Source organism: Acromyrmex echinatior, chromosome 18, assembly GCF_024713525.1.
Source record: "Acromyrmex echinatior isolate Ae372 chromosome 18, ASM2471352v2, whole genome shotgun sequence".
NCBI lineage: Eukaryota > Metazoa > Arthropoda > Insecta > Hymenoptera > Formicidae > Acromyrmex > Acromyrmex echinatior.
The window spans coordinates 86,582-114,549 of record NC_141869.1 but is presented as its reverse complement, the minus strand read 5'-3'; the positions used below and the strand labels follow the sequence as shown (position 1 = coordinate 114,549).

The 27,968-nt window shown below is 29.9% G+C and overlaps 1 protein-coding gene and 1 long non-coding RNA gene across 8 annotated transcripts in view; both read right to left on the bottom strand.

Annotated features, from left to right (window-relative positions):
* The window catches only part of shaker (potassium voltage-gated channel protein Shaker), a 120,780-nt gene extending 99,590 nt beyond the window's left edge, over positions 1-21,190 (bottom strand). For all 7 annotated transcript variants that reach the window (XR_015548122.1, XR_015548121.1, XM_087415559.1 and 4 more), the window contains exons 1-2: positions 20,908-21,190; positions 17,572-18,347 (exon numbers count right to left, since the gene is read on the bottom strand). Coding sequence is in view for 5 of the 7 variants with exons in the window: in XM_087415559.1 (XP_087271685.1) it covers positions 17,572-18,135 (564 nt within the window). In the remaining 2 variants the exon portion in view is untranslated. The remainder of the gene's footprint in view (positions 1-17,571; positions 18,348-20,907) is intronic.
* LOC147906728 (uncharacterized) lies at positions 439-12,935 on the bottom strand. Its single transcript, XR_015548116.1, has 2 exons — positions 8,731-12,935; positions 439-2,429 (listed from the first exon to the last, which is right to left on the bottom strand). It is a non-coding gene; the product is annotated as an uncharacterized LOC147906728 (long non-coding RNA).
* Positions 21,191-27,968: the final 6,778 nt, after the last annotated feature.

Sequence of the window (27,968 nt, the reverse complement as noted above, 5' to 3'; positions counted from 1 at the left end):
CTATAGCAATAGTTTCAATCATCAGTTAAAATAGTTGCTTTTCCCGGTTTTTGTCCCTGACCGATATTTTTACGTAGAGGAAACGCTTTTGGAAGTGGACAAATAAATTGTAGTGTTTCGTCTAAATTTACTTTTATCTCGCTATGTTTGATTGGCCGATTAGTTGCTGAATTGGGCAGGAAGTAAATTTCTTGGAAAACGTCAGAATCTAATGGACAAATGCCTGTTGCTATCTACTATACTGTAGGTTCGATTTGGACACTTAAAGAAAGGTCCGATTTGGACACAGATCCTCTCGAACTTTTAAAACAAATTTTACAATAAACCGCAAAAAGTGATTACAAAACGCTTGATATTTTTGAATTCTACATTCTTTAATTATCTTAAATTAATTACCTTTCAAATTTTTAACGTCTTTTAAATAATAATCTACAAAGATTTTTCTTTTTCAAAAAAATTTTTGTACGATAGCTAAAAATACATATTTGCGTCTATTCTATGAACGTTATGACAGAGAATTGTCAAACTGCTATCACGTGTTCGGTGTCTTATAAGGACTTTATATTATAAATAGCACGCAAATCTGCTTAACCATATTCGTTTAAATTAAAAAGATCCTATTTGGAATACGATCCGATTTAGAACATTCTCCCTTATATTTTATATAGTTATAAAAAAAAGCGAATCTCAATTTTATTTTTACAAATAAAAATATTTTTGAATAAAAAATATACAATAAGAACAAGAAAATTCTCAAGTCAATTAAATCCCTAATAAACCTCATATTCTCTTTGAAAAATGCTCTATATTTACTTTGTGTGAATATTACATTAATTAGCAACGATATGTTTTATTCGATTGACATAAAACAGCTGCATAGTGACCTAAAAAACTTAAACAGCTGGCTTCACTTATAGCAAAAGTTTTACAGTTTCAAAAAAAAAATTAATATGCATTTATCATACTGCCATGATTTTATAATTTATACCAACTAATAAAAAGTACTATATTTGCCAGATTATATATATCATTCTATAAGATATGTGTAAACGACTAGAACATAAAAATTCACGAAACCTTAAATCAAAAATGTGAATGCGAGGAGGATACGAAAGAAACACTCAAAGAACTTCTCGCATATCTTCGACTTGTATCGAGAAGTCTTGTGGAATTTAATATTTAAAATACATATACGAGATATTTTCTACTTTATAAAGAAAGGCTAGAGACAAAAGTAGAAAATTAGCAATAATAAAAAATCTCATATGCTTAAAAAAACAGTTTGTGATTAATAAAATAATAAGCACACACTGATTACACGAATTTACTCACATTTAGCGAAATACGAATTAATTCTGCTTGGTAATTTATTCTAGATATATTACTTTATTTCTTACATGCGTAGTCGTGATCGATTATTACAGTCAAATCGCGAAATTTTTTACGTGCATAAATCTAGGTTCCAGGCAGTCAATTGAGTAGAAAAACACTTGCACGAATATCGATGATATTGTCACGATTCAAGTAGATAAAAAATGAAAAGAACTCAATGGAGAAAAAAAAATTTTTTTAATGGTATAGGAATAATTTCAATAGCACGATAATTGTTCGTTTCATTGTAATGTTTATAGATATGTTCAATAATACATATATAACTAAAAGAAGATTTTTAATTGTTATTGATTATACGATGACGTAAACTTAGTTCTTTTTGCAACTCTAACAACAAATTGCTCAAAATTGTGACGTAACAGAGCACTTTGAAAACCAGTTTCATATTCAGTGTCCAAAAAATTGTAGGAAATGAATACTCTTGTTCCAATGTCTTTCTTTTGTCAAAATGTTATAATTAAAACATTCTTTTTTATGTAATATTTTATAATATTTCTTTCCCTTTTAATCCTAATATTTTTATATATCCTATATTTATATATCCTAATATTTTTCTACTTATAACAATTAAATCGAAAATTAAACTGCCGCCATTAATTTATAAATAAAAGCTATGCAATTTCTATGAATTTTTAATATACTCACTTGCGTGTCTAATAATGTTATGATTATACAATCTATTCGTTTGACAATTTATTCGTTTTTAAATTTAATGAAAACAAGGACTTCATAAATTTAAACTAATAAAAAATAATAATAATGGCTGTGGAAGTCAACGCAGTTAATAGTGCGATTATCTTATATTTATTTAGTTTATTACATAAACCTTGATTTGATTTCGACGAGCGCAATACAATAGAAAATTGACGTTTCGACTCCTCTTTGCATCATCCTCAGAAAAAATTATCCATAATAACAATTTCATATTCCGCAAGTCAATTTCTTCAAGAATTATCCATAATACAATTTCTTATTCTGCAATCAATTTCTTCATGTAATGTGTGGGTTTCTCACAGTTGGCAGACTATTGGAATCAACTGAAAACCGAATACGAATTGGAGAAACACATACAATATATTGTCGATTATAATTATTTCTTAAAATTATTTCTCCTACACTCACCATAAGCGCCGCACTCCATTACATAAATAAAATACTTAGACAACAAAAAACTTTTAACAAAAAAAATTTTTTCCATAGCAGACAGTCATACTAATAAAATAATGATAACTTTCTAGAATTTCCGTGCAATATACGTCTTGACACGACGGTTTCTAAGTGAAAACTGTGAATTTTTGTTTATAATATTTATCTAATCTATTGTTTGAACTATAATGTCGCACATTAAAATCAAAATATAAAGTTAAAAAACAAAATATTTAATCGTTATTGAAAAATGCAGATTTTAACTTTTCTATGTGTCATTTAAATTTAAACTATTCTGTTGTTGTCTGATTAATATCAGATTAATATGTTGCATATCAACAAGCTACCGCGATTGATAGGCGTATACTTAGTGGTAGTGGTTACGCTTATTCAATGATATTTAGAAATTAATCTCTCTTAAAGTATAAAATAGTACAATCGTAAAGGACTTTTCGATTCAATTCAATTCACTATCTGAGAGATATGATTTCGTAGATTATATGTTCAAGAACACCTTAAACATATAATTATATATAATATTATATAATTTCATGTAACTAATGTGAAATTACATAATTTTGTAAAACATTTTTTCTTCCGGGCAGTGAAACAAATAAAAACACTTATACAAAGTTATTCAAAATTATAGAGAAGAAATATGATTTATAGTATAGTAGGTAATAAAAAATTAAGTTTCTATATACATGAAATAAAATGTATAAGTATCTTGTACTTATGTATCTAAAATTTAAAAGATGCTGTATCAAAAAATAACTAAATATGGATACAGATATCTCCGCTTATAAGGATCTAGATAATGCATTTAGATACAGCTAAAGTATTTAGATACCGTATCTAGATACTTTTACTAAGATACGTTCCAATACTGCTTTTACAATACTGAATTCAGAAATACAAAATAAAATTATAATATATAAAGATATATTAGGTGTTGGAATTAATTCGTAGCGTTTTACAAGTGATGGGAAGTACTTTCATTAATGTATTTTTTAATGCTCATGTGAAATAAATAACATTCTTTCATTAAAAAACGTTACGAATTAATTCCAACACCTAATATATAAAGATATATAAACAATCTAATGTAACTGTGGAAGACGATCATATTTCTAAAAATAAATATGAAATATTTATGTAACTCCATATATTTACTCAAAGAACATTAAAATAATCTTGTCGAATCAAGAAAACTTCACTTTTATGTAATTTTATGTAAATTAATTTTTAGTAAAATAAGTAATAACAAATTAATTGTAATGTATTATCTACAAAAAATATTGTGAACTATTATTAAAAAAATATATTTTGCGGAAAAAATATATATAAACCAAAAAGCTAAAAGAAAAAATTAAGGATTTATTCGAATTGAAAAATACGAGTATCTTCTCTCCCTTTTGGATTATTTTACGTCGGTCTTATTCAAAATCTACAGAAAGAGAGAGAGAGAGGGGGGGGGGGGAGAAAGAGAGCGATTATAAATTCTTTATAGAAGCTTTTCTTAAAATAGAAATCCATGTTTTTAAAATTTTGCTATGTATATTTTCACTTATCCCAAGATTCAAGAATAAAGTAAAAGTAAAATTTAACAATAGTTATTAGAGGTGGCTCAATAACATGAAACATAAATAAGAAGGAGCAAGATGTTTTTTGCAAAAGTCATATATTTAAAATTTTTTAATGTAAACGTTTGGTCAAGTTATTATAGATAATTCAATTGAAAAATATCAAATAAATGTCAGTCCTGAATCATTTGAAGTTACAATAAATTTGACAACATTAACGATAAATAGCAGAAAAGTTACACGTTTGGTAAGTACAGATCATAGGTTGCATTGCAATCACGATTTTGATTGGAAAATTATTAAAATTTTTGATGTAGAGAGAGGACTTATAATAAACGACTTATCGAAAATGCTCCACATTAACTGCCAACCTAATAAACTAAGGTCCAGTTAAACAACTCACGGTTAACTCTTAATTGAGGTTCAACTTGTTTCTTATCTCTTCCAATTCAAGGATCATTGGAAAGAAACAATGAATAAGTTGAACCTCGGTTAAGACTTAACCATAAGTTGTGAAACTGGGCCTTAATTTGAAAACTGACACAGAAGGTTTAAATCAAGCTACACGAAGATTCTGAATAAAACATAACAAGAATTGTTTGAGCATGAATTAGACGCAGAAACATAAAGTACAATAAGAAAAGACTCAATACCTATACTTTTAAACAAAATACAATATAGCAATACAAATAATTAATAACAATTTAATAAAAAAAGTATTAAAAAATTTAAAAAATTTGTTTCTTACCATCCTAGCTTACTAATTATCAGAGCTGATAAGGGAAATATAATATTATTGTATTATTAGATTTAAATGATTACAGCAAAATGCACGAAATTTTATCTGATCGCGACACATATACAATAATAAATAAAAATTCTATAAACAAAATGACAACAGAAATTCGGACACTTCTAACAATTAATTGGAAAACTAAAGAATATATTGATCAATGTACTTATAGGAGATTATATATATTTCTGACGGAGATTTATCGAAATCATATGGGCTCATCAAGGTACATTAAGACTATCCTCTAAGAATTATTGTTAGCTGCATAAGTAATCTCTTCTTCAATTTTACAACTTTTTTAAAAGATATTATAAAAGAGAGCATTGACAAAAATTTTGGCTATATTAAGAATAGTTTCGAAGTAAAAAGAATTAATAGTATTGAACAAGATTATAAAATTGTGTCTTTTAATATTATATCTATGTACACAAATATTCTAAATGATCTAGCTTTGAAAAGCAAGAAAGAAGATGGGAGGAATCAATACGTAAGAATACAATATTACCATTAAAGAGTTTTTAAAAGCAGTCTCAATAGTTCTAAATTCTACATTTTTCAATGAATTAATTTTCAAATAAATCTTTGGTTGCCCGAGATCGCCTCTCTCTCCTATTTTAGCCAACTGCGTAATACAAGATTTAAAAAATGATATTTTTAAAACATTAATCTTTTCTATTCCATTTTACTATCGCTTATGTGGACAATATTATATTAACTGCGAAAAAAAGATCAAATTGAAATAATTCTGTGCATATTCAATTTATACCACGAAAAAATACAGTTTACCATTAAATATAGCGATGATGGAGGAATTAGTTTTCTTGGTTAAATTAATGATTGATAATGATTATTTTTGATAATTATAAAAAAAACTTACAAATTCAGGCGGGTACTTAAATTTTAATTCTAATCATACGATTAAACAAAAGAGAGGTGTAATTATTGAACAACTAGACAGAATTTTATTTCTTGCACGTCTAAAATTTCATGAAAGAAATATTTATTCATTAACACTTTTTTAAATATCCATTAGAATTCCTTTTTTCCACTACCAACAGAATATAAGCGTTGACATTTAAAAATAATTTCGATAACATCAAAATTCTTAATGATCTCTGATTCCATTGAAAATAAAAAGTTTTCTACTGTTCCATACTTTAAAAATGTTCCAAAAAAATTAAAACTATACACATAAATCCGCCTTTAATTACTTATAAATATTACTTATAAAACTATGAATTCTCTAAATCTTCTAAATCTTTTTATAAAAACTGGAAAAGATAAAATAAAAAAAAAAGATCGTTCAAATATTGTCTATCAAATAAATTGTTTTGATTGCAATGCGTAATCTTAACACTCTTAACGTAAACTTAACACTCGCCTGAGAGAACACAAAGTCGATATAAAATAATCTTCTAATGCAATATCTGTAGTCTCTCAGCATCAACTATAACACGAGAAAATTGATTGGGATAACATAAAAATTCTAGACTTATAAAAAATATCATTCTATAAAAGAACGATATCAGAGAGATAATGCACATAAGGAACAAGATTTAAGATTAAATAAGCAAAGTGATACATTATGCTTTCCAAATATTTTTATGCCTATAATTAAAATATAATTCCCCTTATTTTTGTGCTCATTCCGTTTAGATAAAATAAAAATTTTTTTGTGGGGGACTGAGTAGGCAGTCAGTTAACTCCTCCACCTGTTAAAAACAATCGATTTGGAAAATTAAATGCACAGGATTTGCGTTATTTATGCGCTACTATTTCCAAGCATTTTCGATTTTTGCGCTATAATCCTTAAGGCACTTCCCTCTTGAAGCAAACAGTCATATTCATTCCTAAATTGGTTAAAATTGCAGCGCAAAAATCGAAAATGTTTGGAAATAATAGCGCATAAATTAGAGAATTATTTTGCATAGTCAGAATATATAATTTTGCAATTTTTAACAACTTAAGAGTGAATATGACTCCAGTCAAGTTCGCTCCAAAAGGGAAGTGCTTTAAGGGTTGCAGCGCAAAAATCGAAAATGCTTGGAAATAGTAGCGCATAAATAGCGCATAAATTCTATGTATTTAATTTTCCAAATCGATTGTTTTTAACAGGTGGAGGGGTTAACTGACTGCCTATTCAGTTTCCCACAAACAATTTTTTTTTAGCTAAACGGAATGAGCGCAAAAATTTTTGTTTGCGGATATGAATAGCGCATAAATAGCGCATTATTACATAATTTTTTCATTAAGATTTGGTTAAGTGAGGGAGGAGAAGGGAAGCAGCTAGGCAGACGTAATTCTACTATCAGAAAATTCTTCCGATTTTGTGAAGATTCTTCACATCAAATAACACCGCATTGTAATAATGAATTGATTGTAGAACTACGAGTAAGTTTTTATAATTAATTCATTTAATAAATTGAATTAAAGATAATAAAATTATTTTGTTAGAATCCTGTGTTTAGCATACAGCGATGAAGAAATAAGATTTAATATCATAAAAAGATCGAGGAAACAGAATAATTTTCGGATTTGATTTTCACTTCGACATCAATTGGCGTTTTTATTATTTAACATTTCGCATTCTTTTATTTGTACTGATGATGGTCAAAATTTGACCCAAACATTTACATTTTTAATTTTAAATATATAACTTTTGCAAAAAACATCTTGCGTATGTGACTGTATGCTTTTTCTTATTTATGTTTTAAAATAAAAATTTTGCTGCAAATTTTATTATCTTTTCCGTTGTATAATTTAGTTATATTTTTTTAATAATACTTTAATAAATATTTTGTTAGTGAAAAATATTATGTTATCCCGTTCGCTTAGATTAATCTAATAAAGTAACGTAAACATTTTTTGTAACCTGATATAGATAAACTAGCAAATACTTTTATTCCATTTGGGTCTTTTTAAGATTTACGGAAGACACGTAGTCACGAGTAACCGCCGGCTATGCAGTCTATTAAACATAGATAGGAGTACCGCATTGCCGTGAATCGGCGCGAGGTAGTGCTAGAGGTTAGCTGTTCCCGGTCTCTCCCTGCATCAGGGGTTCTCCAAGAAATTACCCTAACAAGTCTTCATTGTAGTTTAATAAATGTCTTCATATAAACTTTAAGTACAAAATTAATTACATATATTATGTTACATAAGTAATTACACAATTATTGCTGCCTTTATAACATGTCATTCTATTAATAATTTGTTTTTAAACAAGATGATAACAGATAGATAATTGATTAAATATCTATTTTCAAAATAATATATTAGGAATTTATAAAATGCTTTTAAAACTAATTTATTATATTCGATTGCTTATTGCAACTTAATTTATATTTACATATAAATGTGTGAAGAATATATCCAATAACAAAATGTTAAATTAACATTTGCAGTAATATTAATTCCATGTTTTATTTTCTAAATATTATCCCATAACGTTTATAAATATTTAACAAATATAATATTAATATATGATTCTTCAAATATTATAAAAAAATGTTTTAAAAATTACTTTATATATATGTTTTAAAAGATGATTTGTAACAGATGATCATCTATTATGTCATATCTATCAAATATATTAGGTGTTGGAATTAATTCGTAGCGTTTTTAATGAAAGAATGTTATTTATTTCACATGAGCATTAAAAAATACATTAATGAAAGTACTTCCCATCACTTGTAAAACGCTACGAATTAATTCCAACACCTAATATTTGAAAACTGTTATTTGTTATATCATTATACAATAATAACATTGAGCTAATATTTTGTTTATATCAGATAGGTGGTAGATAAGTATTACCGTTAACAATAGATAAAAGATACTTTGTAGTTTCTTGAGAACCGCTGAAAAGCACAAAATGACTATGTAGACGCTGCACAGACCTATGTACTAACGTTATACTAAACATACTGTATAGATGCACTGTAGGTATAATGATAGTAACGAAACTCCGTTGCGAGCGTTGCGAGTCAGTGTCGGGTCGCAGCCTCGCTCTTGCCCTCGGCCTCGTTCGTTATTCTTAACGTCATCACAGCCGCAGTCAAATCTATGTGCGTGTCTACCACCCACTACGACTACTACAATGCCCACTTTTGCCTTCGCGCTCGCCTATGCGCATCGCCTCTGCACCCAATGCTTCTACCGATATTCTACTTTTTTCGTCGTGATTCAACTTTTGCTTCTTAGCTTTTAAGGAAATAGCAAGATTTTTTTCGGATTCTTAATATAAGCACAATCTTGCAAATACCGAAACGATTCTTTTTTTCCCCATTTTTTTCTTTAATCTTTTCGCCTCCGACATTCCAAAATCCAAATCATGGATATGTGTTTTCTTCGTGAAATGTCATTTGAAAAATCATTTTACCGATTATAAATGCCGACGCTTGTCAGCAGTCAGCATTGTTTCTCTCGTGTAGGTTACCGGAATATTACGCCTCGCGATTTACATTTCCTGTTATATTCGCGCATACTTGTACATTGCAGTTATCTATAGAAATTATTATACGCGGTATTATGCCAGCAAATATGAGGACATCTCATTTAGATGCAACAAGAATATCATATGCATTGAAGTTAAGTCCACATGAATATTAAACCCACATAAGAGAAGCAGACTGCAATTTATTCGCAATCAATATTTATTAATTCTAAAATTTTATGATAAACATTTTGTTTTCCCAAATGTGAAAATCATGTATAATCTTAGCATAAAATGATGTAAGTTACACGTTTCCAGTTAATATTAAACATGTAGAAGAAAGAAATGTGTTGAAGCATATGTATTTGAGATGACTAAATTCGGTGCCGGGAACGAATAACTTAGTGCAATCTCACTCTCGCATAGTCCCAAGTGGATCGCAACAGGTGCTTAGACAAAAGATACGTCTAGCTGGTGCGAGTGGGATACAGAAAAAGTTCGTCGCATTCAGTCGACTATACTTTCGTTTCGATGATGGACGTAATGAGGATCCGGCAACTGCTTCTTATGTCAGAACCGCTAAATGCTCACTTTCAAGTCGCGATTAATTCATCATTCCGACCGTTTAATTAGGATAAATTATTTTGGTGCCACTAGAAATTGAACTTCCGATATCTCCTTGGTCATCTTTAAATAAAAACGGACAGAAGCCACTGCTACGGAATATCGCGATAAATTTTCTATAAACAAAGATAGATTAAGAAACATATTCATTAACACTGTTACGTTTACGAGCAGTTTGTTTGAAAAATGCACTTTAAATTATGTATATACAAGAAGGAGATGTACTTGCAAAGGGACAAACGTTTGAAGAGAGGAAAACGTAGCTAAGCTTGATAACAAGTTTGGTAGTTTTTTTTCGATCTTAATCAATAATCATACTGGTGTAATTAATCATAATTTTTAACACAACAAAAATAAAAAGAACTTATTTGATATATTTACTTATTCTGCAAATCGTTTGGTCGTGCTATGTATAAAAAAGAAGTCGCGTTTACAAAAGTGATTATGTCACGAGATGTTAAATAGCGAAGCGAAAACTTTTCCAAATATCAAGATTATATACAATTAGAAAATTTATGTTAGTAAATTTAATATTAGTAAATTTAATGTATTTCACATGTCTTAAACAAACCATCAAATTATGTTAATTTAATACAAGATGAATATATTAGAAAATAATACTATTTATTATGTAAAAAATTAATGAAAAATTTTACACAAACACAATTTGTAACACTAAATTGTAGAAAAGTATATTCTTCAGTAAAAAATTATACATTTATAATAGTATAATAAGTAAATTTTAAAATGTAAATTCTAAGAACTGAATAAAATATACGTAATAACTTATCACATACATTTTATTCAGTTCTTTATTTACATCTTAAAATTTACTTTTATCTTATTTAGGGCCGGTTGTTCCATCTTTTGGTAAATTTTACCTATTGAGTAAATAACAAGATTACCCAACCACATGCGTGGATTATCAAATTTACCTCATAGATAAAATTTACCAAAAGGTGATACAACCGGCCCTTATTGACTTACTCATAAATTGTGTTATTTTAACATTAAGAAATGTTGAATATCAGTTTAACACAAAATATTCAAATAACACAATCACATTATGTTAAATTAGTACTCAGATATGTTAAAAATTCAACACAAAAATTTTAACAAAAACCGATTATAACATAAGGAAAAAATATTTTTTATTGGATATGTAAAATAATAGCGCGTAAATTAATATTACATATTTTATAGAATCGTCTCTTCGATTACTGACTGAAATTTATACATTTGAACATATACCTACAATTAATTTCGGACAAAAATTAATATAATTTCGATCAAGAAAGAATGCTTTATACAGTCGAATCTCTATAAAAGTAATTTGTCGAGACCGATCGACCTCCGTAAAAGTAAACAAATGCGCTTGCGCTAGCATATGTGTTTGATTACTGGGAGGTTAAGACACGACTTTTACGGAGATTAAAACATAAACGGACATTAACTTTGCAGAAGTTCAACTGTACATTACTTTAATAATAAATAATATATAATTAAAAGATTTTGTAACAAAAATCCAAGTGCACATATATTGACATTGTTTTTTTTTATTTCTCGTGTCTCGATTATTTTAAATATCATTATGTGTATTATGTACATTTTTTAAAGTTTATTCCTTTCCTCGCATTGCGTGCGTGCGTGCGTGCGTGCGTGCGTGCGTGCATGCGTGCGTGCGTGCGTGCGTGCGTCATATGAGTCATTACGAGCAACGAATTTTGGAACATCATGTTATAAAAAGAAAGATACTCTCAATAATATTGAACAAAATTTACTTATTACAAAAAAGAACTTTAAGAAGAATTTGAATATTATAGTAGTCCTAACTATCATGGTTATTTTGTATGACATTGATATTCGTAGATTTCACATTCGATTATATGTATATACATACAAGCAGGAAAAGAATTCAAAATCTCTATGAATTTATCCTCTCAGAAAGAATTTCTTATAACAAGACAAAAAATATTTTGGATAATGTATATTCTTGATAACCTTATGCAGTACAATATCGCAACCATATGCAGTACAAAAATAAAACAATATTAAAATTAGATCCATAATTCCTATTCTTATCCCTCGAATTAAATAAGGTTAGTTTGAGACAAAAGAATACATATAAATTTAAGTTTATATTCTTTCGTTTAAGATAAATCTTCACTTGATGTTTTGGTAATAACGCACGATGCTAGCATTATAGTATTTGGCACAAAACCAACATTCAAGATCATTTCACTCTAGATTTAAGAGTTTTCCATTTAGACATAATATAAAAATAATATTTCTCTGTTAATAATAAATAGGTGATTATCCTTGGCTTATATCGATATTATTTTATGGTAGATCCATAGAAGAGTAGATAATAATAATAGTATTGGAAATCTTTTCTTCCATGTATTGTTCTTAAATTTGCAGTCTTAGTTTTGACAAAGATTCGTATTAAATTCTTATTAAATAAATTATTAATAAAAATGGATTTATTAAATTGAGCGATTCGCTTCTGGCGCAATACAATTAATATATATTTAATAATATCTTAAAACCTCTCTATTGTGTAATTTATTTGTTCTATTAATATCACAAATATCATTATTGTCGATCGTACATAAATGAACATTAAATCGAGGTAAACTTTGCAGCAATGAGTTTGGTGGAAAATGTAACATCAGTGGAGTCAGGGATGATGTAGGCACATAGATATTCACCAAGATCTAATAAGAGACAAATGTGGAATGAGAGATGCGCGCTTCGATTCAATTTCGTTAGTGTAGGTAGGTAAATGTGATTTTCCAGCTTCTCTCAATTTCCGGCCGCGAAATGGGACAAATTCATTGGTTGTCGGACATTTTAAGCGAATCTGTCGTTGGCATCTATCGTGTTGACTCATGATATAGCAAATGATAGCATAATCTAACAATCTTTCTTCTTTGTCTTTGCACAGTTTTTTCAATAATGCTAAAATATTTCCGTTAACGTAATATTGTCTTAATATTACGTAATACTATGTTAATGAAAACATATAGTTATATATATATATATATATATATATATATATAAAACTATATGTTTACACACATATATATATATATATATATATATATATATATACAGGGTTGGCCATATTCGACGGAAAGATGTTTTTTTTTCAATCATGGGAAAAAACACATTTTTTGCTGTTCATTTTAAAAATCATTTAATAGTTTCAAGGATCTTTCCGTCGAATATGGCCAACCCTATATATATGTTTATTTATATATATATATATATATATATATATATATAAGTTAAAAAAGTGAGAAATATTACAAAACGTTTTCGCGATATTTCATACAACATGATGCGATGATCAAGTCGCTATTTGCGAGAAAAGAAAAGAGCGCACATTCGTCTCTTGTAGTCTCGTTTGCTTCTCTACAATATCGATATGTCCACTCGCGCATCAATGCTTCAATCGTCAAAGAAAACAAAGTTTTTATTGCGTATCATTCCATTAACTATCTGAATAATAATTAAAATAAAATTAATCTTAGTTCGCAAACATTCAAGTTAAGTTACTTTAAAAGAAAATAATTTTTAGCAAAGTTGTTTTTTGAATATTTAGAATGTATCTATATAAAGTATTTAAAATTACTAAACCACCAATTTTCGTTCTATTTCTGATGAATAATATTTTGCGAAATTACTATTTTTATTACTCAATGTGAAATGAAACTCTCTCTAGTAAGCATATTTATATCATTATATAAAAAAAATAGATGATATTTTTCGACAGCAAATGAAAATGTGCGCTAATATCCCAAAATTTGTAATGTAATTCGCTTTTGCAGCTGAGCTGTCTAAAATGTGATCTCGAGAATTTCTAGGCATAAGGGCATTCCTCAACGTCTTTCCACCATCGTTGAAATTTCTTGTGGAGAGATAAAACTATTTATAGAAATCGCCCATCTATCCGAAGAACATAACATTCGTCAACATCGAAAACAACTTCTAAAAAAATGATCCTCGTTTCACTATCACTCAACCGGAAATTAAATAAACGATAAACGGTAAACGATAAATGCGTTGTCATATCCTTTACTATATAAACTGCATTTGAGTGAACATAAATTTAACAGCGAATTCAATTGGACGCACTCAATGCGCACTAGTACATATTAAAACCATCGTACACAAATTGCCATAAAGATTTAATATAAATATAGAAACAGGTTAAACAATTAAACCCTCAATACATTTTATTGTACTGTTAAGCAAAATATGTATTTTATAATTCAAAATATATTGTACTTCACTTTTACACTTGTTAGATTAAATCAGTACAACGGCTTTAATATTCATTAGTGCTCACTAGGACACATCCAAGTGAATTCACTATAAGATACTATAAATACAGAAAAAATATTTTCAAATTGCTGATATAATAAGAAAAAGGATATCTGATAAAAAATTAAGTAAAAGAAGTAAAATCAAATTTTTTCATACAAACATCATTTTTGAAAAATAATTAAAAATAATTAAAAAAAAAAAATTTATAACATAATTTTAAGCTTGATATAAAACAACATTCTATCAGAAAAATAATATATTTTATATATATATTTCATATTACTCATAATTTCTTTAATAATTTAAATTATTTTATTAAATAGCACGTTATGTTTTTAATTTTAATTTTAATATTAATAACTTCTAATGAGATAAATTTGATAACAAATATACAAAATCATTTCAATTTTAAATGTAAGTATAAATATATTACTGATTTTTTTACACGATCATTTTTTTTGACAACAAAACGAGAAAATTTCATTTTATGTTCTCGATTTATTTTTTCATGATAATTTACTTCTTTTTGTTATAGCCTCAATTCAAAAACACTTTATACATGTAGTTATACATATAAGAAAATGTAACATTAAGATGTTCTTAAATGATGAGCTATATAAAGGATATTCGAAAAAAATAGGACCCTCTTATGATCTCCAAAAGTACGCACAGGGAAAATGACCCGAATAAAAGTTGTAGGAGTCATAAAGGATTATCTTTTGGTGACTTTGAATTTGGCCTTGAATAATTGTAAAGGTCATATAAAGGTCACTTTTAATTTCTTAAATGGAATTCTCCATTTTTCATTAAATATTCTTGTAGCTAACCTCGAAAGCTTTTTAAAACATTATAATGAAATATTTTTTTATGAAATACATTTCGAGTTATAAGGCTTGAAAGTTACCGCCGGTATTATCTTTGCGTAATAATAATACTGGCGAGACTATAACTTTCAAGCCTTATAACTCGAAATGTACTTCACCATAAGATAGTCCTTCATGACTCCTACAATTTTTATTCCGGTCATTTTTTCTGAAAGTGTATACTTTTGAAGATCATAGGAGTCTCATTTTTTCGAATGACTCTGTATATAATTACATCTATTTCGTCCATACACATTCGGAATTTGTGTGATTTCAAGAGAAAAATTTAGCCAGCGCATTTCGACTAATATACAAATCTATTTAATGAGAATGACAATGAAGCATGAGAGAAAATCAGAAAAACTTACAAATCGTGAAAATAGACGATAGTATATCATATCAGAAAATAGACGATAATATATCTAACATAATATGCTGATAGTTGCTTTGAATAGCAGACAAAATTATATGAAACAATAACGGAAGAACAATGGAAGTAATGGAGAAGCGATATGAAAACTATTTTTCTCGTTATTCTACATGTTTCGCCTTATTTCGATGTTATATTGCATTGACGATATTTTTGTAAAATACATAAAAATTAACATATAGAACATATAGAAATTATTTTGTAGTTTTCTAGTAATTATGAAATAAGAAATAGGAATTAAAAGGCCTATAAGATTGAGCTGAATTTTTAATAAGCTGAATTTTTAATAGCTGGGTGCTTATATATATATGTATAGATTATTTTATAATTAATATATAATTAATATATAATTCAATATGAATTATATATTAATTATAATCTATACATCTAGAATTTAGAATTTAAAATAATAATAATGCAATTTACAAGTTGAAAAATTCAAAGAAAATACAAAAAAATAAATTTAAAAAATCCGTTATGAAATCGAAATAAAATAACAAAAAATAGATTCATTTCATATAACATATCGCAAACAAATATCAATATCTATTCGAGAACTGATTTATCAAATTAAAAATCACTCTCTTCGCAAGTCTCGAACACTTGCAAAGAATTTATAAAATGATTAAGTTTCTCGATCGAGAATGGAAATGAGTGAATCTATAATTTGATCTTCGCACAGACTCTTCTCTACTTTCTCAATGATATGCCGTATTTACTTTTGCCGACCCTTCAATGAGTAAATCAAACTTATCGAGTTTCAATCATTCTACACTCGCTTCGAATTATGACAACTTTTGACGGGACGAATCATCTCGGTAAACATTTTTCAATTTCAGCTTGCTGCAATGCTCAAATAACATTTCATCGGCATTTAATTTAAATTACAGGGTGTCCCATTTTAATCGATCACCTCAAATATTTCTTGAACAGTGCATTTTAAGGAAAAATGTTTCAGGCAAAAGTTTTGGGACTTTGAGGTAGACATAAGATGATGTCATTGATTTGATTTTAGGTGGCGTCAAGATCAGGGCAAGGTTACTTTGAATTTTTTAAACGGAACTCTCCATTTTTCATTACGTATTCTTGTAACTTACCTCGAGAGCTTTCCAAAACACTGTAATTAAGTTCATTTTCATTAAGTACTTTTCAAATTATAAGACTTGGAAGTTACAGCACTGCATGCATTAGCATTACGCAAAGTGCCTGATCGACGGTTAAAACCTTTTAAATGTTGTTCAGGATTATATTCTGATATTTATCAAGTTCAAAGTCATTGGTTGTACCTCTTTTTTCATTTTTACGTGGAAATGAATTTTTAGTGCAAAAATAAAAATAAGAGGAACAATCTGCAATGACTCTGATCTTGACAAATATTATCCAGGTCATGATCCTGAACAACATTCAAGAGATTTTAGCCGTCGATCGGACACCTTGGGTAATGCTAATGCCGGCAGTGCTGTAACTTGCAAGCCTTATAACTCGAAAAGTACTTAATGAAAATAAACTTAATTATAGTATTTTGGAAAGGTCTCGAAGTAAGCTACAAGAATACGTAATATAAAATGAGGGGGGTTCTGTTTAAAAAATTCAAGGTGACCTTGCTCTGACCTTGACGCCACCTTGATGCCACTCAAGGTTAAACTAATAGCACCATCTTATGTACCCCTCAAAGTCCCAAAACTTTTGTCTGAAACATTTTTCTTTAAAATGTACTGTTCAAGAGATATTTGAGGTGATCGATTAAAATGGAACATCCTGTATATACACATATACAGAAAGAAAGAAAAAGAATTGTGTGTGTATATATATATATTTATATATATTATCCATATATATAAAATTTTCTTATATATGCATATAAATATATGTATATACATATACAATAACAATTTATACTGAACAATTATATTTTAAATAATAAAATAAAATCTACATTTATGAAGAGATTTTTTAAGGTTGAATACACTCACTGGTTGAGCGTCCGATCGTTGCTGCCGGTGGTCGCTGAACCCTGCACTCCAGAAGCGGCAGCGGCGGCGGTGGACCCCGAGTCGTGATGTCTCCGTTCTTTGTGGACGATGCCCATTAACTTCATCCATGGGTTGTTGGCCGCATGGGTGCCCATGCCACCGCTCTGCCACATTGCGCTCGCCAGCCTCGCTTCTTATACAGGAGCCCGGATCGGGCTCCGACTTGTACTTGAATCTGGCCGCGAACGGCCGTCCACTAGGACTAACGTCCTCCTTCTCCGTTTCGTCTTGTCCCGTCGGATCAATCTTTTCCGACGGGAGTTTCTCGTTCTTTGCGCCTTGTACGTACCGCGCGATGAGCTTGGGACGTACCTGGCCCTTTTCAGAGCTCGTCTCAACACAAATTCCGCGACTCTTCGAGTCTTTCTGGGTCACAGAGGTGACCTTTATGTTCTTGCGGGGGCCCACACGGCGCACCTGCAGCTGCACTAGCCCTGGGTAGGTGCGAGGTGCCCTGTGCGGCCCCGTAGGCTCCCTAGCCCGGCCTCCGAGCACCTCCACCATCTAATCCTTCGTTTTCGTCACAAGGCTTTGCCGGCCCCGCACTCCCTGCCTGAACACCACCACCGTCCTGTTGTGCACTTGCACTCGCGTTTCCCTCGCTTCTAACGGTTGATTTCACAGCGACGTTCAAGACGTCACTGTCGTTTTCGTCACTTCTTGATCAATTATTCTTCGATGTTTTTTCTTCCTTCTGATGAACGTTAAATCACTGGCTGAACAAAGGAGATTGGCGAATTTAGTAACAGCAATGGTCAAGATCCGTTAAACTTTGCGAAGAAAAAGAATTCTTTTCATGGGATTGGTTCTCTTTAAGTACTGATCGATTGAATTTCGATCAATCACGTACAGAGTAATGCGTCACATAGCCATCATAATAGAATGTACAATAAATTTATTCAAACAATTTTACGTTAAATTTTATTTATATTTTAAATTTTGAACAATTACTTTTATCACGGCCCATAGATTATTGTTACTGAAAATTATTGTATTGCTTGTCATTGAAAATCAGTGTACTACTTATATTGATGAAATATTTTTCAATGACTTATAATAATGATTTATAATAACAGCTCTAAACAAAATTATATACATTTACAATATTTTCTTCTCCTGATACTAAATTTTAAATTAAAATAACATTTACAATATTTTCTCTTCCTGATACTAAACTTTAAATTAAAATAAAACTCTAACCCCGAGGTGCTCCCGAGCGTCGTATTTTTAGTTGTACTTTTAAAGTTAAATAAGAGCATCGTGAAAATAACAATTCAATCTCGAAAAAAATCTTGACTATTCGAAATGAAACAAAGAATTAATTTTTTCTTCTTTCAGAAAAGAAAATTCTTTCTATCCTATCTTAATACAAAAGAGGATTACAAGAGAGTCCTTATAAGATTACTTTTTAAAGCTTCGTAATTACATATATAGCTGTTAAAACATATTCTGCCACAGCATTTATAATTACACAATCTAATCAATAGATCAATAGAACAATCTAATTAATAGATTTTCAGTTCTTTAATTTAAAATAATTCCTTTCATTTTCGATAATTAATTTGACTATCTAACAAATAAATATTAGGTATGATGTTCCAAAACTATAAATTATAATTTTTAGTTTTTAACTTAATATAATTTTTAATGAAAAATTCATAAAGATATACAATATTTGTAGACAAGTTTTTTTTTCAAAACAGTTTGACTTAGCGTACTTGATAGCCACTTATTAAAAAACCATGGAAAGTGCGAAAAATAAATGTTTATTCAACGACATGGGATATTTAGTTTCTGTTGCAACGCGCTATTAATAAAGGTGCTATCGCGGAATAACGAGGCTAAGCCGGAAAAAACGGTTGCAACAGAGGGAAAAATGAAATTACTTTCATTCTCTCAAGAAACGTCACGCGCCAGTCGTCCAATGCAAAGAAGATTCATGAGACAATTTTCGAGATTACTGTTTGTAGTCTTAATTAAATTAGTTAAAATACAAGTGAAATATTCCTCATAAAAAATATCTGATGCTGATTATGATGCGTGTATATAGTCAGCATTGAATAGATTAATTCAGTACGAGAATGGAGAAAAAAACCAATTTAAGAAAAAATATGATACATTTATTTCTGAACAAAAAAAGTGCAATCAATAATGGTAAAAAATTTTTTAAGTAAAAGATTTCAAAACATAAAAGATAAAAAAATGAAAATCTATATAACTAATCAACTGCTGAAAGTTCAAATACACACGCAATGAACATAATAGTTACATATTTTTCATAGACTCTAAGCAGTTAAAAGAGGCGTGCTTCAAAGGCTCGAACGCTTCAAAGAGGCAAAAAGATGAAAAAAAAATGCCCATAACGCTTGCATGTGGCTGGCGCGCGCGTGCCAGATGCATAAGAACCGCAAACAGTCCATTATTGATCCTCTTAAAAATATCTGGAAATTGGTGTAGTAATGGCCAAGGCTTCGTTAGAGATAAGTCGCTCTGCTAAACATCTTTTGTTACTAGAGACATATTTTCGCCAGCTCATCAACCGACGCGATTGTGGCAAAACTTTCAAGTTTGCGATGGTAAGACTTTGTACTAGAAAGGAAAAACGAAGCTAACCACATACACACATACGCGCGCGTGCGCACGCGCGCGCTACACACACACACACACACACACACAGAGAGAGAGAGAGAGAGAGAGAGAGAGAGAGAGAGAAATATAGGAGAATTCTAGCGTAAGGAGTACGATAAATTGACCATTGACATATAATGCAGAAGTAATGTGTTTGATGATTTAAAGGGTAGAAGTTTATCGCGACCTTGCTTGTGTTGAAAAGATTTTCAAATAAATAAAATCAACTAAAGCAAATTTTTTAAATGTGATTAATATTTTGAATGCTTCACAATCAATCTTGATCAATTATTATTTCATTTTAATTATGATGTTTACAAATTTTATAATGCAATTGTAATAATTTTATCAATGAGAAAGTGCCAATTCACAAAGTTGATATTACTTGAGATTTTTGATATCTTAAAAATATCAAATATTTATAAATCATAAAAATATATATAAATCATAAAAATTTCAAATATTTTTCATTAAAAAAACGCATTACTATTTGGTAAAGTCATATTGGTGTTATCATCAAGCGAGAATATCTTAATAGTATTATGTGTTACTATAGAAAATATAACATAGCACAAAATTTAAGTATTTAACAAAAGAACCAATCCCAAAAAATCAGGATAAATCCGATACGATCTGCATTTCACCAACGTCTTGCGCAAATTCCAGGATACCGCTGCGACTCGGTCGCCCTTCTCTTTCGTCCTTTACCGCCCCTTTCTCACCTCACCGTCGGATCAATGCACCCCTGCAGGTGCAGTCGACGACGGCGATACTCGAAGGAATATCGTACACTGCACTTTCGCCCGTTTTCCACCGTTTTCAGAACGTGGTTGAAGGGCCGAAAGGCCCATCGTTCTTACGACACGAGCAGCCGAAGGATTTGCTTTTTCCTCAACCGGCGTGATAATGCTCGATATCAGATCGCATTTCGCTACACATAACCGCAAAATAATCAAGTTACACGATAAATTAGCCACAAATCACGTTTTCCTTTTAAAGAAACACCATGTTTACTCTGTAATTCACCCCAGAATCTTTTCCAATAACCCATCTCAAATTCACACATTCTTTCGTTTACTGGCCAAGAGCCAGATACAGCACAAGACCGGCATGTACGCAGGACTTGTGAGAGAGAAATATAGTACTAATTTTGAAAAGGAGTGGCCTTGATTAGTCAATAAATTGACCCAGCGTTAATAATGACTTTTACGGACTAATTATGGTTTTTATTGCAATTACTGATAACTTATTAAAATGATTAATTACCAATTTTGTCTCGTTTCGAACATCATTCAAATAATTAATTATTCAAACAATTGATAGTTTATTATTGATTTGTGGGTCTGAGAAAGATTCATATTAATACAAAATTATAATACCACGTGATCAATTATTTAAAAATTTAAAAATCATTTTATTAAAATTCATTCTATTAAAGCATTCAGTTAAATATTATCCTATTAAATTCTACATTCAAGAATTTAAATAAGAAATCTTTTGAGTATTTTAATATTTTTCTCACATTTTTATTCTCAAATACTGCCTCTTAGATTCCTAATGATGATTTCAAAAATTTTTTTTTAAACATTTAAAATCTAATTGTAAAATTTTGTATTTCTAATGTATTTTTCTACGATTTTTAATCTTTGCAAATTTACAATAAGTTCACAAACGCTCGTCTTTTTTGCTAAACGCACTAACTCATAGTCTCACACATTCGCACAAATAAATTTAAAATAAAATATAAACTGTACGCAAATCAATCTAACAAACTGTTGACACCACATACCGCGATAATTAATATAATCAATAATTACTTGAACTAATTTTTGATAAGTATTCCCCGATCAAAAAATCTCACGTTTCCTCTTCTCGCAATCACCTGATCTAACTGGTTGAATGCTTCTCGCAAGGAAATGCGAGAATCTACGCGCGTACACCTCACCACTTTGGTCGAACACGAGCGTCGAACCTGGATGTACCCATCGCCGACACCACGGCACGGGAGCAGCCAATGGGATCGCGCGATCTCAGCCGCATTGGCGGTGCGTGAGAGAGCTCGCGGACAAGGGAAACACACGCGGCATCTCTCCGCATCGAACCTATGTTATTCTATGAGGTCTGGCAGACGATTTGATCTATCGTCATCAATCGATCTCCTTATTATTATTCGGACGAAATTAGATGAATTAAAATATATATATTAGTCAAAACTTATATAATTACTCGATGAAATTTTATGAGAAATTCATAATGTCAACAGCAATGTTAATCTGATTAAAATAAATCCGTTTAATAAATCTATTTAAAAATATTAACTCATTTTATAGAATAATTAAGTTAATTTAATAAATCAAATAATGACTGAATCAAAACTAAAATTTAATAATCGGATAAATTATAAGCGTTTTCAAATATCATAAGTTTCGAGTAATACTACTATTCTATCAAAATAATAGAACGTAGATATTTGTATTAAAATTAAAACATAACATCATCTAATTAGAATATAAGCACTTGGATGTGTCAAAAGGAATAGATCAGTTAATTTAAAATAAGAAAATGTAATCTCCATGTATGAAAGATTTGTAAAGCTCAATATGATTGAATAATTAAAATTAGATAGATCGTTAATTGGAAATCATCAGAATCAATCACGCGTATGAGCAGCCGCAATCGGAGTCCTCGTGAACTTTCGACCTCAAAGACACTATACTATTCTGGCAGATTTTCAATTCCTTTTATCAAGAAGCTCTTCAAAAACATTGGCATTGAATTTTCTACAAGAATTTCAAATCATTCATTTCTCGCACATTTGATCATTATACAAAATATCCGAAGAAGATTTTTTATATTTTTCATTCAGCTTCGTGATTTATAGTGATATTCTCTATTATAGTGATAGATCGAAAAAAAATATTTAACTTATTATTCTGTACGTACATGTATCTAATATTGTATATGTATATGCAATGTAATGATGATAACGATTATATCTCGCGATCTACAAATTAAATATTTCACTTAAGTTTTATAGTCGCTAAGTTTTAAAATTGTTTCCGAAAATACATTTGTCGTTCTAAAATAATATATATCTTAAATACAACTTAATTAAATTAAAATTTTTGCACTCTTGTCGACGTTCGCACATAGAGATTTAAAAAAATATATCCTGGAAAATCACACACTTATGACTTTCAATCCGCAAATTAATGATATCTTGGCACAACAAAAAAGAATCATTTATGATCACAGTGATTTCAAACGATGACCAGCTTGATGTTCGATTAAAGCGTTAAAGTCTTTCCGGCCGGTTTTGCAGCATCCAGCGCGTGCTACCCAGGGAGGGGAGGAGAGTATCCGCACTCCCGCGAGACAACCCTATCATCGCGAAAAAGCACAAAAAAAACATGTTGTCAATCCCATGATTATCGCACGATCTAATCACAATATTTCTATACCGAACTACTTCAGAAGGGCTGCCTACCGAAAATCGTACGTGCATGCCGTACGATTTTGGCGCGCTTTTACCGCAAACAGCTGTAAAAGTGCGTGAAATTTCGCGACGAACCGATAAGAGGTCCTGAAGGAAAAAAACTCGGGCGGATAGGAGACAGGGAAGTGAATAGGCAAGTGAACGACAGGGAATAGCGTGGCGTGTAAATTATGGTTCGTGGGAAAAGGCACCCCGACTCTTCAGAGAAACGGGCGGCCACGAGACTCCCGCGCGGAGCCCAACGTTTCGCCTCACTGCCGGGCTCACTGCAGGCTCTGACGCACCAGAGCAGAGCCTGCCACCTCCTGTGCGCGCCACCCCCCGGTCGAGAGCACGCCAGCCGCCCACATTCCGCCCTTCACCCTCCAGCTACCTGCCGGTCTGCCGGCTCACCCTCTTTCCCTGCTTAACTCTACCCCCAGCTTCATCGCTTACAACTCGCTATCCTTTTCCAACAAACCTCCCTTTCTCAATTCCTCTCAAAGCAACGCCACCGCCAACCGCGCTGCTGGTCGTCGTACACCTCCGTTATATGTCCTCATGACCCTGCCATTCTTTGCCACACAAAACGTTGAAAAGAGGTGTATCAAAGTATGTATAAAATTATAGCCAATTGTACATAAAATAGAAAGAATTTCGAAAATATAAATAGCTGAAGTGAAAATTTTAGAAAATTATTAGGTGTTGGAATTAATTCGTAGCGTTTTTTAATGAAAGAATGTTATTTATTTCACATGAGCATTAAAAAATACATTAATGAAAGTACTTCCCATCACTTGTAAAACGCTACGAATTAATTCCAACACCTAATATTTATCATTTGCCTTCTGAATCAAATTTCGCTAAATATGATTCTACAATGATAATTTTATTACATCTACTGAAAAACCATTTTCGGATTTTTTTTTGTTCTTTCTTCCCTTCTCTTTCCTGATTCCTCTCCTTTCTCTCTCTTATCATAAATTCATACAATATAATAATATATATAAAGACAATAAATTGTTGGCTAATTCTCTCTCTCTCTCTCTCTCTCTCTCCACATAATCACCTGTCACACTGAATCGCATTTACAAATCGCATTATCACGTTTCTGTTAAGAAAAACTTAGCTAAAAAACTAATCTCGAAACTAGAAATAATTTAATGAATCCTAACAGTCACATTTGATAACGTTACATTTATTACATAATCACAATTCAAGAAAAAAATAAGATAATTTTTGTCTTAAAGTATAAAATTTTACAAATCGAAAAAGTAATTTAGTAATCGAGTCTTAAAAAAAAATTTTATATAAAAATTAACAATTTGCAAATTAGTTATAAATAATTATAATTATTAATTATAATACCATGACAAATTCCCGATGACGCGTATATGCTCGATGTACAGTGAAAAAAAAAAAAAAATATATATATATATATGTATGTATGTATGTATGTATATTTTGCCACGAGGAATCCCGTGTGGAAATCATGACTTTGCTGACCTAACCGACGAACAACCAGGAATAAATCGTTTTCGAAATTTTATCCAAGTTTGCTTTCATCAATTTTCAATAAATAATACTGTGCATTCTGTCCACTAAAACTAGTGTTTTTATCTGTGATCATGATAATCACGTAATTATATTTATTAATCAATTATTAAATTATAATTATTGAATTATAATCACGGAAACATAAATTGTACATTTCACTTTGATTTATGTTCGAGATAGAATAATATGAATAACTTCAGTTATTTTACATATTTTCAACGCTCTCAAAAAGTAACGCTCTCACGTATGACACATCTTACAAGATTTCCTGGCATAATGCACGTTAGATAAAGGATTTATAAATATCCTGCATGCTTAATATCGATTTTTATTTTACTTTGCACATTATAAATTTCAAGATAATAGAAACTATGAAAATGTAGACTTTACAAGCATAATATTCACTATCTATCAACTATCTTACCATTCTTGTCCATTCGACTAACTCTATCGGCGCGATGCTTATATCAACTTACACGTTGTTCTGTGTGGATATCGTTTCCGCCACCAGAATACTAAACATCAACCCAGTTCGCTTACCGAATCTCTAGGAATCATCGGGACTATTTCTCTCTCGAAACATTCTATCTACTTATTTACTCTCTAATACATTCCATCAATATATTCGATAGAAGATATTCGATAGAAAAATGGAATAAACATATCAATAATATTTATAGAATATGTATTTTTTTTTGCAAACACTTGTTACTTTTAATATTCAATTATTAAATTGATTTCTTATTTGTGAGATTGTCGAAAATTGTCGAAAATTGTCTTCAATAATTTTTTACTCAAATATCTATCAACTTTACAGAAAAACTGCAAAAGACAAAAATTGTTTATTTTTTTCATATAGAGTTCTAAGAATTTTTTCAAAATTTTTTATCAATTTTTTAGTACTGAATTTTCTTATTTTTAACAACATGAGAAAATATAGTATTAAAAAATTCTATAGAAATTCTCAAAGTTCTATGAGAAGATAAACAATTTTTGTCTCTTGTAGTTTTTCTGTAAAGTTGATAGTATTTGAGTAAAAAATTATTGAAGACCAATTTTCAGCAATTTTTAGTATTAATATCATGTGCTATCACATTGAAATCGAGCTCTGTATTAATCAATACATTTTATTTTGACCAAATATGTAAGCAATAATGTTGCAAAAAATTGAATGATGAAACTGTAATTTAAAGTTAATTTAGAGAATTCAAGACATTTAAAAAATGTGATATTTATTATGGAGAAGCTATTTCTTACATTCTGTGTGCTTGTGAAAGTTAAAAAATCGGCAGGTTTTTAAATCAGTCCCATCTTATCTAATCAGACAAAATCTTCATTTTCCCCTGATACAACTCAAATCGATGATACAATAGTTAGTTTTTAAAAATAATATTATATTCTTGTAATACTAGCTTTATACTATTTTTCATGCTTGGAGCAGAGCTGATTCCGGTTTGGAGTTCAATTAAGAGATACAAACATAGCTCTTTGTATTAAGCGTTCCTTGCCTTTAATTGTTTATTTAGTAGTTGTTCTAACAGTTACAAAAATTCAATATTATTTTCAAAAACTGTAACTGTTGGTATCATCGATTTGAGTTGTACCAGGGGAAGACGAAGATTTATCTGATTAAATAAGATGGAACCGATTTTTAAAATTTCTCAAGCACACAGAAGAAGAATGTAAGAAGTAACTTCTCTCCAATATTTTCTAGCACATTTTGTATATCATTTTCTAATCATTTTCAATGTCTGAATTCTCAACTTTAAACTATAGTTTCATCATTCAATTTTTTATAACATTATTGGTACATACATACTTGGTCAAAATAAGATGTACTGATTAATACAGAGCTCGATGTTCAAAGGGATAAAATAACTGCTTTGACATATTTTATGCAGTACATACGAGTAGTTTTTGGAAAAGTATGGTGGGAGCTCATAGATAATAGAGTGAAATGAAGCAGACATTATGCGTGATATCCTATGTGTGATGTAAGAGTGCCTCGATTTTTAATTGCTTGGATAACAAATGGTTTTAATAGGTGAGTTTCATCGAGAGGAATAAAATAGCACAGTTTGAAGTGATTATGACGTGGTCCAAAAACGACCTTATTGATAACTTTCATTTTTTACATTATATATTTTATTATTATATAACTCTATATTCTATATTTCATTATTATTTAATCTTAAATTTCTTATGACAAATTGTCCTCGTAGATATAAAAATTCGAGGAAGTAAATTCACTCTGTAAAGAAGATTTATTAAACAAAAAAAAATCTATCACGATGACAATCCTGTCGAGAATAATCAAAAAGATTATTAAAATACATCGATAAGAGCACAATTTACTGTGATTTTTTAAAATGACGAACGCGATAGATCAAGATGTAATTTCGGAGTACATTGAAAAATCGTGAAAGATTGGAATTTCCGGAAGGCAATTGCTAATGTAAGCACACACATATGGAGCAGTAATTAACAAAAATATAGCAAGACGATAAAAAATTCGCAACGAATATTAATTCAAGGAATAGTATTATTTGTGTATCAATTAATGACAGACTCTCCTTCCCTTTCTCTTCATCTATCGCTTAATATTTAATCTCTTAAATTTAGCATATTGATATGTGTATGGATATTATATCGGAAATAAATAAACTTAGAAGTATTC